A 12,526-nucleotide genomic window follows, 5' to 3' on the forward strand; every position below is an offset into this window, starting at 1 on the left:
CGGCGGTGGCTGGGGGGGGGCGCGAGGCCGGCCTGTCTCGCGAGGCTTCTCGTCGGCCATTTTCCCATTGGCTGGCGCTGGCGGAGGGGGTGGGGGCCGCGGCGCTGCCCTCGCGGGGTGGGGTGCGTGGGTGTGTGGAGGGGGGAGAGGATGAGCCGCCCGCGTCCCTCGGCCTTCTCCGGCCGCTGCTGACGACTCCTCGGCCCAGCCTGCTGCGGGCCCAGCGCCGCGCCACCGGCCATGGTGCCCAGCGAGGAGAACCAGCTCGTCCCCAAAGAGGTGGGGCCCGTGCGGCGGGGTCGGGTGGGGGCTCCTGCCAGGGAGGCCTCGGGCGGGGGCGGGGGAGGTGCGCGGCCGGGGGCGGCGGGCCCAGGGTGGCCCCGCTCCGGCGCGGCCCTGGCGGGAGGGTGCGGCGGGGTGGCCCCGCTCCCGCTCGGGCCTGGGAGTGCGTGCGGTGGGGAGGCCCCGCTGCGGGTCGGGCCCGGGGTGTGTGTGTGTGTGCGGTGGCCCCTCTCTTTGTGAGTGGCGGCAGGAAGGAAACCCCTGTCCGAGTGCGCCGGGAGTGCATGTGTGGGTCCCTCTGAGGGGGACGGGCGTGTGGGGTTGAGGCTGTGTCTTTGCAGTGTAGGTGCAAGGCCCGCTTGGGGGGCGGGGAGGGTAGTGAAAGGCACCTGTCAGTGTCACTGCGTGTGGCAAGTATCAGAGGGGTAGCCTGTTAGTCTGTATCCACGTGGAAAAACAAGGAGGAGTCTGGTGGCACCTTAAAGACGAAAAGATTTATTTGGGCATAAACTTTCGTGGGTAAAAAACCCACTTCTTCACTTTATGTGGGAAGAAGAAGGCCATACTGTGTGTCGTTGTCAGCGTGAGTCGGGGGGAGGCACTTGTAGCATGAATATGGGGAGGCCTTGGTTTTTCTAAGGTTGAGGGGAGCGCGTATCCATATGAGAGGTCTGAGGGGGAAATTGGTTGTCTTGAGGTGTATGTAAAGGAGGAAGAGGTGAAGCTTGAGTAGCGAGATCCCTTGTGTGACCCAGGGCTCATGTGCGGGAATAAAGAGAGGTTACAGGATAACCCTGTCTGTGTGGTTCCAGGGAGCCTGGGGTGTTGGATGGGCAGGTAGGAGAAGCTCCATGCCTATGTGAAGTTAACTGGGGACCCGTATCTGGGGTTTAAGGAAGAGAAATTGTCCATATGACACGTGGGGGGAAATCAGGCCGGAGTCGGTGTTGGTTGAAGTAGGTGGGTTTGTGGGAGGGCACCAGGGTGGGATTCAATCTGAGAGTTTTGGGGCGGGGAAAGCCCTCTGAGTGAAGAAGGGGTGGAGACAGGAGGGAGGGCCTCTGTCTATGAGGTTTGGAGAGGCTGGGCTCATGGGTGGAGTTTGGAGAAGAAAAGGTATAATCTTCCCTGTGTGGTTCTTTGAGGGTGGTGGAGAAGGGCAAGAATGTTTGTGGTAGGCTGGGGGTGTGATAAGAGAATTGATTTAGCAGCTGATTGTGTTCCTGTTTGCTGGAAAAGGCTGCTGTCTCTCTGCAGCAATGGGGAAGGAGGGAGGTGGTCTCCCCCTTATCCCTAGTCTCTTACAAACAGCAAAGTGGAAGAGAACGAAGCCCCTATCCTTTTGTGCTGATGCTTCTCATGTAAATCACATATGTCCAAAAAATACTGTTCAGGATTGGGAGAGTAGATTTTAAGTGATGGACAAAGTGATATGTAATTATCTGTTAAGACCATTAATAATATGCAAGGTATTCAACAAATTTTCTTTTGAGAACTGTGTGTGGATCTGACAGGTAAATTAATAGGCTCAGTTAATTTTTAAAAATGATTTTACATTCCTATTAAATTGTTCTAACTCTTATTGTTACTTTGTCCTCCCACCCAAATTTGCTTATTTTCTCCATCTGTTCTGTCTTGTCGTATATCTAGATTGTAAGCTCTCTAGGGCAAGGTCTGTCTCCTTATTACTGGTTTGTACAGTGCCTGGCATTTTGAGACCTTGATTCCTGAGAACTTTATAGTACAAATAATCCTGAATTTCATAGAAATGTAAGATACGAGAGAGTGTGTGTGACAGTACTGTATAATTGAAGGAAATAAGGTAATGGAAAGCTGTACTTCAGAGGCAAATATTTCTAAAATGTAAAAATAAAATGTTTGGTTGAAAAAAACCAAACAAACATACCACAAGGCAGGAGGGGATATAGCCAGTGTAGGTGGATGAAAACTGGGACATAAAGGAGATTGACAGAAAAAGCCTGTGGCACTTGTGGTGGGTTACTTGACTAGATAGGGATGATTAACAGAAGAATCTAGCTGTGGCCATTTCTTTAGTTTTTACTCCTTTTTAGGTTTTTTTTGTATGTGTATGTTCGTGTATATACACTTTAAACTCAACGGGTTTAAAATGTATTCAGAATATGTGTGCTTTAGATTAAGATTTTTTTTCCTTTGGTATGAAAGAAGTAAAGGGAATAGAGAGAGGAAGATAACTGTTTTAAAATAATTAATGGTGTGATGTCCTGTAGAGTTGTCATGGGTTTGGATATCTTAAAGAAAACTTCATGACATTTGTAAATGATGTATAGCGATAATCCCCTTGTAAGTTACATATTTGGTTGTGATTCTTCTCAGATTGTCTTCTAAGTTACACTTCACTACTTTTTGTAAGTAATCACAGTGGAACACCACTATGAATGGTGTAAGCATTGACAATTTACTTTGTAACGAAGTAAACTGTTCCGTGACTTTTTTGTAAACCGAATTCAGTTTTTTTTATAATGCAAATATGAGACCTACAAAATAGTTGTTTTGATGAGAGAGAAACAGATTGGGGGGGTATCTTAAAACCCTTCAAGATCCCTACTTCTGTTACAGATAACACACATGATATTGGCATTTTATGTTGTACTTTTCAGTGTGCCCTTCTTCAATTAGGGTGTGTGGAAGATTAACAAATCTCTTATTGCAGCATTCATGAGCTACACCTGTTAGATTCAATAATAGTGTCATTAGGGGAACACTATTTTGAGAGAGGTGTGGGTGAGCTGTGTCTTCCGGGGTCTCTGTTGAAACTCAAAAGATCCTTCCTTGATCTTGCTGTGAGATTCCTGCATTACTGTACTTCCACAAGTAGAAGATGGTGTGAGCCTTTTTGAAGTTTCAGTTCTGCTGCTTATTAGGTGGAGAAGGAGTCACTGTTTTCTTACCACCTCCCAAAGGGCTGAGTGACACTTTTTTTTTTTTTTTTTTTTTTTTGCAGCACATGCTCTCTGCCTCTGCTGCTTCAGGAAATTAGAGTGGGATTTGAACCAGGGTCTCTTGAAAGACAATACAGAACCATGTTGTTTTACTTAATACCACTTTTGTTTGCTTGGGACAGAAATGGCAAGATGATATTTAAAATGTCAGTTTCCTTGACTAGTCGGCTGAAGGCATGGATGTAAAAGCCCTAAATGATATGGGTCACAGCTACGAGATTGGAGATGCCGCTTTCCTTATGTGAGACCATGGTAGTTAAGGTGGTCTGGCGTGTTTGGATTTTAACTGATTCTTGCTTTAAGTGGGAAGCGGTTAATGGCAAAGTATTTTCAGTTGATGGTCCTCAATTCTGGAATGCCTTTTTTCTGGGCTGCAGTCCCACTGACTACAAGCAGCACCTGCCCAGCTGGAGTCTCTTGGGTTATAGCTTGTTTTGCATTGGCAGCCTGCTCCTGGGTTACTACAACCTGGTCAAGGGGAACAGAGAGAGGAGGTGCCTGCAGATTGAGGATATAGACACCTGTTTCCCATCCTGCAAACAGAATCAGATCGAAGGACCCTGTGGCTCTTACGGGGGAATCTCGAGGAGGAGGCCAAAATCATGAAAGATGTTTCTGGGTGGAAGGTGTGGGAGACTGTATTCCACGCTGACCGCTGGGTTCCTCCGACACCAGATGAGCTCTGTTGCCTCAGGCCTCAGAGTGAGCTGCACAACCAGAAGTTTGGCTTGCAGTGGTATGTCTGAAGCTTGGCCAGGGCTCTCCCCAGCCCGCTGGTTCGTCCAGTTATTGCATCCGTAGCATTATCTATGTCAGGCCTGGTCTACACTGGGGGAGGAGGGTGGGTTTCGATCTAAGTTATGTAACTTCAGCTACATGAATAACGTAGTGTCTTCGCTGCGGTAAGTTGATGACTGATGCTCCCCCGTCAACTCTGCCTGCGCCTCTTGCTCTGGTGGAGTACTGTAGTCGACGGGAGAGCGCTCGGCGGTCTATTTATCGCGTCTAGACTAGACACGATAAATTGACACACACCCCCGATCGATCGCTGCCTGCCGATCCAGTGGGTAATGTAGACAAGCCCTCAGATGCAGTGCTCAAAGGCCATGTGTTCCAAGTGTGTGACATTAAACAGTCTGGTGGCGGGGGAAAGCACACTATACAATGGTTATTGGTTTTCAGAGGCTTTTGTTTAGGGGAATGTGGGTTTGGCATTTGTATGTGTGGGAAAGTTGTTAGTCCTGTGGGCTCAGAGGGTTTTATTGATGTTAATCATATCTGAATTTGTTGACTGTTTCATAAAACTGTTTCTCTTTTGTGTAGAGCATCTGATAGGTACAACTTACGTATCTAAAATAAATGTGCTGTAAGGTTTTCCTTTTATCTGCCTCTTCTTGCTTTACTATCTACTAGCTATTTGCAGTGCTGGTACTGGGCTTTGAGTTCAGGATCTCCTTTAGCTAATAAGTATGATAAGGCATTCTAACTACCCCAAAGCTTATAGAAGCTGTGGTGTTTTTTAATTGGGTTTTTTTGTTCTTCCAAGTTCTAAATGATCTGCATGAGTTAATAGTGTGAGGACCAAATTTAGTTGTTGAAAGGGCTGACTTTTAAACACTGTTTTGTTCCAGCTGTTAAGGAGTGAGTGATACAGCCTATATCTGAGGAGACTGGAAGCTACTTAACCCTGTACACTGTATGAGTCAGTGGTTATGTTCAAGTGTAGCTGTATACTGTAACATATGTTACTATGCTGCAAACAAGCTACTTATAGCTTTTTGATATTGATCACATAAAATTTAGCAAGGATTCAGTGATATACCATTAACTTTGGGACTTCTTATAGAGCTATAGTTGCCACATTCTGATCTATGGAGCAGTTTGCCCAGGGAGGAGTTTGGTCATATGATGTTGGTTGCTTATTTTTCACCTGCTAAATTGCAATTAAAATGCATTATTACATCCTAATGTTTCTTTCCCACGTAAGCAATTTCTGTAGCTGCTACAAGGTGTCATTTAATTTGCAATTGGTGGGGGAGGAGAACGAATATGTGAAAACTTGAATTGTCCAAAGCACACTTGTCAGTGTAAAGAATGTGTACTTTATACTTGCTGTCATTAGATCAATGGTGGGAGTGTGTGAGACTGTGTTGCCTTACAACCACCTGAAGTGAATCCTTCCAGTCCAAAACTCGATTAAATACAATATTTCCATCTTGTAGATGAACCTGTGTTTCAAGGTGGAACAGTTGTTGATACGTAGATGGCTTCTCTGCACTGCAAAGGGCATATGTGAGCTATTGTATTTCCTCACTGTAGTGGCATTGGAGGCACTGTGACTGAGCGTGTGGAACTTTCAATGTCCATGTTGGTGGTGATTCTTTTGGGATGGTTGGAAGATCTCATGGCCACTTGAGGCGGATGCTAGTTCAGCTCATAAAGCTGGCCACACTCTTGATTCAGTGGTTGGATTGGAATTGGAGATGGGAGCAAGGGCTGGTAATGCAAATTGCTGGCAATGGCAATTGAGATATTGTGAAGGTGTAACCTCCTTCTGTTTTCTTGTTTCAGGAAAGCTTCTGATTTTATTCTTTATAATTGTACTTTTAGTTATTTTAAAGGTTTCAGAATAGAGGATTTTGAAATTACTTGGAAATGGAAATAAATGCATGGAAGAGTTTCTTTTTCTGAGTTCTTTCTATTAGGCTTTCCTGAATGTTTGCTATGTAGAAACTAATAATTCAACACAGTTTTTTCAGTTTTTTTTAAAATGTTCATTTCTATTGTCCCTTGAGCAAACAAATGACGTTCTTGATGGGGAGGTCACCCTGATGTCTGATCGGTTCTTGAGAAAATTACCCATCTGGATAAATAGGATTTCTGAACTATGTATATGTTAAAACCAACAGAGTTTTATCAACTTCAATGTGCTCATGAGACCAAAAGCATTTTTATAATATTTTTAAAGAGGAAATAATTAAAATATATTAAAACTTAGTTAATGTTGCTTCTGTAAAATCTTACAACTTTATTCCCTCCTCCATTTCTGTTGTGTTCTAATCCAGAATGCTAACTTATATAGGTGTGACAAACAAGTAGGGAAACTTCGTACCCCATTATTAAAGTGGATGATCGGAGGTCCAGTTAAAACCGAAACAAATTAGGCTGTTTTTGCTACTGTATACTGTTAGCTCTTTCATTGTAACAGCTATAAGAGTTTTCCATGACAGTGATCTGAGCAATATTCACTGGGCTACGCAACATAATAGAGTGCTGGCATAGGACTCTAGATCTGCCATTGTCCTGTTGGGTGACCTTTGGCAAGTCACTTCCTCTGGTTCCCTATCTGTAAAATGGACATCATGATTCTGATCTCCTCTTGTAAAGCGTTTTGAGATCTATTGAGGAAAAGTGATATATAAGAGCTAGATAATTATTTATTTGCCACTGAAACTAGGTCTCTCCACAGTACCAATTTTACACTATTAATTTTCTTTACATGGTGTATACCGGGTGTCACAGATCCTAGCAAGCACCCCTTCATGGTCACCTGCTAGGATTGATGTGTGGGGAAATTCAAACCTCAGTCCTATGGATTCCCCAGGATGTTTTAAGATGATGGGGCCTAAATGGGGTCAAGCCATTGCCCCAATTTCGGGGCTCAGATCTCTTGTCTGGCACCCATTTGCACAGCAGTTTCCAATATTTAAAATTTGCCTAGCCCCTCTGGGTGCAAGCAATGCCCCTGCAGACTCCCCGCATCTTAAACACACCTCTCTCCTGGAACTCCACCCCAAAAGATGTGAAACTTCTGGTTTACAGTTTAAGTACCTCTGAGATGTGAAGCAGTTGACAAGACACACAGTTTGTTCAGACTATCACTTTTATGCTCTTTACTTAACAGATTACGTACAGGAGAGTACAAATCATACTAAACAATAGAACATCTGAAACACAATGTCACTCACTAGCCCACCCTTCCCTTATGAGTCCTTTGGTGGGGGGAATCTATATACCTCCTTGCCTACCCTGCATCTGCAACAGTCTCACTCATCTTAGTCTGGTACAAAATGATTCGTCTGCCACTTTCCCCGTGAGTCGATTTATAGAATCCTGCTGAGGTCTCCTGCTTCTTTTGTTCTGCCTTTTGGTAATTTTCCATTACACCCAAACCCACCTCCCTTCAGACAAGAGGAGAAAGTGTTTTTTTCCATGCAGAGCAAACATATTGTCCCAAGGTGTTTTACTCTGAATATATTATAATTGAGTCTGATTGCTCAGCACTGTCTGTGGCCTGACAGAGACATGACACAGTCTGGCTAGCTCATGGGGGACTCATATACATATAGGCTTTCCATGACACAGTAATTTCATGATATAGTTTCATAAAATCATCCAAAATTCAGAAGTGGTACAGGAAAAAACCACCAATACATCACATTTCTCCCCCTTTATTTAAAAAAAAAAAAAAAAAAGAGAGAGAGAGTAGGGGTATATAATAGGTACTCTAGGTATGTTCTGGAATCCCACTTCTAGACAGAGCATCTGCTTTACTACTTATTCACTTGATTTCCTAGATTGTCAGTAAACAATTCCAATTATCATACCAAAATACAGTTTAATGACAACATTGTAGGTAAGTTACCATGTTTACATCCCTTAAAGGAGAGGTTAATGTGTCCTCCCCATTCTCCCTCAGGTTTAGTTACTTTTCAGCAAACCATCCTGAAACCATAGAGTAAGGGGCACCACTTCCCATCCTTAACAGTTACACTCCCTCCATTTGGGGCTTTTCCCACTCTGCCATGTATCATGAATTTGGCAGCACTCTTAACTACCCACTGTCTCCCTCATTCCAGGGGAGCTCTGACACACATCACCTTTGGCTGTGCCTCATGTTCCCTTTCACTGCAGAGTCTTGAATCATAGCACCTGTTAGCTGCGCCTCTGTGTCCTTACTCACAGTGGAGTTCTGGCCCCCAGCATTTCCTCTCTGTACTGGTGTCTCACCACTCCTAGCAGCATTCTTGGCCACTCAGCACTGACTCATTTTCCCCAGTGATGGTAGGCAGTAATCTTGCTCCCTTGGCCTTGGCAGCCTGGGACTGCCTGATGGTCTGTGTAGATGTAAAGAATCTTGAGCCAGGCAGGAGAAGGAGTTACTATGTGGGGAGCAAAAGGCCATCCCAGTGGAGTATGTGTGGGGGGTTAATACTCCTCCCTTAGAGAAGCTGAGGTTAGGGCACTGGAGTCACTGGGCCCTGAACTCCAAGAGTGTGGGGCAGAAAAAGGAATTTGGCTATGGGGAAAGAGCTGAAGAATCTCCCTTGCTTGACTCCTCCGCTGTTAAAAGCTGTCAGAGATGCCTCACATGGAGGCAGCCCTACCCTATTTCTCCCTTTTTGCTCGGAAGAATTGGTGCTTGTAATATTTCCAGGGTGTGTGGGGAAGCTCAACCCATTGCTGGGGCAGCCAGTCCCTTGAAGGAGAAAGGTAAACCACACACATTTCCTAGAAACTGGAGTGGGAGGATTAGATTTCAAGTTCACACCCAAAGGTTTTGGGTGTAATAAGGGTAAAAAGGAGCACATGAGAGCTCAGTCCCATAGATTCCAAAGCTGTTCCACTTTGGATAAATCATGAGTGATTGGAATAAGGAGACTGGACCCACCTCCCATATAATTGTCCTAACCACAAGGCTATACATGCATTTTCAGTCTGTCTCTCAGGCCCAATGACTATTCAATTATGTGTATAAAGTGGGAATGTTTATTTAAAAAAAACATTTTAAGTAGATCTATGCCCCCTTTCCCCAAAAGCTGGTTCTGCTGATAGAATTTATTTGCATTATTAACATAGGGTCAAATCCCTTTCTCAAATGGTCCTTCCTTTGGCCTTAAGGAGATTTTATTTTTGTAAAGATTACTTATCTGAGCTAGCGATAGCACAATTAAGACCTTTGTTTCTTCAAGGCTTGACTCTAATCTTTTTTTCAATAATTTTGAATTAGTATGCTGCTGGCTTTAAAAATCTTACTTAAGTATACAGACACAGACTCCAGGCCCTTTTACATTCTGAAATAGATCACCATTATATAGAAAATTAAATTTAAGGTTGCTGTTTCATCAAAAGTTAAATGTTTGTGCTATCCGTTCATGTTTATCAGTTGTTAAAATGTCCCAAATTCTAAGAAACCAGCTTGAAATTCCTGGTGCAGATGTGTCTCCGGGCTTAATCAAATACATAATGTTTGCTATCGTTTACTAATTTAGTGGGGGGGGGAGGGTAACAAAGAGCTAAAAAACCTTTTTCTGTTTGTCTTGCTGCTCTTCTGAGAATTTTTCTTATTGAACACATCTGAATGTGTGGCTCAAAATGAAAATATTGCAGGTGTAACAATCTGACTTTTTCAGCTGTCAACTACAGTAACAGATTGGAGAAGTAATATTTTCTTTATTTACTTTTTGCGTATTTTAATTACATTTAGTATATAGCTACTTTCACTGCTATCCCATTTGAATGGGTGGTCTTGCATAGCAACGGGGGAGAAAAACTCATTTTTAAACATAGGAAGAATTATGGTAAAATAATAAAAAATTGTCAGGGGTCTACCTGAAGCTACACTAAAATTATTTCTGAACTGACTGAGTAAAATTTTCAAAACACTTAAGTGAGTTAGGCACTTAAGTCACTTTGAAAAAGTGCTACTAGTTACTTAAGTGCTTTGGAAAATTTTGCCAATGATCTCAGATTGACGGGCCTGTTAAAACACTTGGGACTGGTAGATGTGCAATAGTTCATCCAAGTTAGAGGTTCTTTTAATTGTAATTGCACATCCTGAACATTTAAACACCACCTCTGTGTCACTGGCTGAGTCACTACTTGTCAACAGGAGCCCTCTAGTGAGGGTGAGGGAGAAGGTTTACACTGTATGCATGTGCACATTTAGCATTTTATTTATCTTTGTGTCACTTAGAAATGTGTTTCAAAGCAGCGGATGAGTTAAATAGCATGATAGGTTAAAAACAAAAACGTGGGGGATTCTGTACTAGCTAAATTAATAGCAGAAATAGTTTGGGTTGTTTTTTGGTTGTGCTGAGATTTTTTTTTTAAGAGAACGGTGACAAAGCTAAATCTAATTAAAATGAAAGATGAAATAGCAACTGCATTATCAAAAATTATTTTAAAAATTTCCTGGTCTATAATCCAGAACTATTTTAGTAATACTCTGTAGAATTTTGAAATATTTCCCCGTAAGTGTTCTTCCTTAAAAATACCATCTGTGCAGGATTTTCACTTCTGGGTACCAGGGTTTAAGGGCATTTTGCCTCTAAGGGTTCTAGTAGCATGAGCACAAGCTGCATCTTCTCTTCACAATATTGTGCTTAGCTGCTGCTGTTTGAACATTCCAGTCAGTACCTTCTTGACTGCTGTCATCAATGAACCTCCATGCAGGAACAGCACAACTGCAGCTGGCAACTCCAGCTTGTCTTTATCCTGCCCAGCCAGCATAGGGTGTTTTTGTTTTTTGTTTTGGTAGCTTTCCCTGCCTTCTAGTCAGGTCTGGTTTTTTTTGTTTTTTTGTTTTTGTTTTTTCCTTTCTGTGGCTGCTAGAGCAGAAGCACTGATGAATTGCCAGCCTCCAGGAACCTTGGAAAAACTTTGGTTCCATGGTCAGTCTTCACGTATTTGTATTTTTCAGTCAGTGATTCAACACACTCTTGCTTCATCTGTTTCAGGGCCTCTATTCCTATTAATTTCCAAGGTTTCTTGATTTGCATAGTTTTCATGCTCCTTCTCTTCCCCCCCCCCCCCCCCAAATATGTCAGTTTCCTGACTCTTCAGGAGGAAGAGAGACTACACATTTGAGAAATGGCAGAAAGATAATAGATGAGCATGTTCACTGCATCTGTAGCTGGAACGTGGGCACATGGTGTGAGGGTGATCTCTTACTTGTAGGCATCACCATAAGTGCAGTTCAGTCAGGGAAATGCTTCCATTTCCATGTTGAGGCAAGCTTAGAGACTCAACTAAGTCTTTTACATTTTAGTGCAGCCTCGTGCCAGATGAGAAATCTGTGAATTATAAGGCTGAGTCACCTTTGATCACTGAATGCTAGGACACTCTGGTGCTGCCCACATTGGCACAACTTCCCTCTAGGCCAGTGGGGTACCTTAATCACTGAAATGTTTTTGGTTGTACCCTTCCAGCACCCCTTTTTACTGCAGCTAGGCTGATGAGGCATTGTTTCATTGTAAGAAGCATCAATGCTGAGCCTGCTACTGGCAAAGTAACCACATGAAAGTGCCCAGTGTCACCACTCTACATTCAGGATAATGAGATTGATCTTGGGAGACTTTGTGGTAGCATATATGTTCACAGACCTTGCCATGTCCATCTTAGTCATCTCAGAGGCTGCAGTATTGTCTTTGCTTACTTCAGGCCTTGTTTTGAAACCTACTGGTGATGTCTATACAGTTGGAGTGTTTTGCCCCAAGATCAAAACCTGTACTCTGGGACTTTGCTTGGTTGGCCTTTGAGGCCAGCTGTGGTACTATGGCTTTTAGATGGTACCCATTTGTGAATGTACCAGGGCCAAAATCAAGAGACCTCTAGGTCAGAAGTCTTCATTCAATATAGGTTTCAGAGTAGAATCATAGAATCATAGAATATCAGGGTTGGAAGGGACCCCAGAAGGTCATCTAGTCCAACCCCCTGCTCAAAGCAGGACCAATTCCCAGTTAAATCATCCCAGCCAGGGCTTTGTCAAGCCTGACCTTAAAAACCTCTAAGGAAGGAGATTCTACCACCTCCCTAGGTAACGCATTCCAGTGTTTCACCACCCTCTTAGTGAAAAAGTTTTTCCTAATATCCAATCTAAACCTCCCCCACTGCAACTTGAGACCATTACTCCTCGTTCTGTCATCTGCTACCATTGAGAACAGTCTAGAGCCATCCTCTTTGGAACCCCCTTTCAGGTAGTTGAAAGCAGCTATCAAATCCCCCCTCATTCTTCTCTTCTGCAGGCTAAACAATCCCAGCTCCCTCAGCCTCTCCTCATAACTCATGTGTTCCAGTCCCCTAATCATTTTTGTTGCCCTTCGCTGGACTCTCTCCAATTTATCCACATCCTTCTTGAAGTGTGGGGCCCAAAACTGGACACAGTACTCCAGATGAGGCCTCACCAATGTCGAATAGAGGGGAACGATCACGTCCCTCGATCTGCTCGCTATGCCCCGACTTATACATCCCAAAATGCCATT

At 43.5% G+C, this 12,526-nt stretch overlaps 1 protein-coding gene across 5 annotated transcripts in view; it reads left to right on the plus strand.

Moving 5' to 3' along the window:
• Positions 1 to 12,526, plus strand: part of USP47 (ubiquitin specific peptidase 47) — a 94,675-nt gene that overhangs the window by 468 nt on the left and 81,681 nt on the right. For 4 of the 5 annotated variants that reach the window (XM_073347600.1, XM_073347604.1, XM_073347603.1 and 1 more), the window contains exon 1: positions 93 to 279. The exons of the other annotated variant lie outside the window; for it this stretch is intronic. In XM_073347600.1, the coding sequence (XP_073203701.1) occupies positions 241 to 279 (39 nt within the window). In that variant the 5' untranslated portion in view covers positions 93 to 240. Of the gene's footprint in view, positions 1 to 92; positions 280 to 12,526 lie in introns of those variants that run through there. 5 annotated transcript variants of the gene reach the window in all.

The sequence above is a fragment of the Lepidochelys kempii genome, chromosome 6 (assembly GCF_965140265.1).
Source record: "Lepidochelys kempii isolate rLepKem1 chromosome 6, rLepKem1.hap2, whole genome shotgun sequence".
NCBI lineage: Eukaryota > Metazoa > Chordata > Testudines > Cheloniidae > Lepidochelys > Lepidochelys kempii.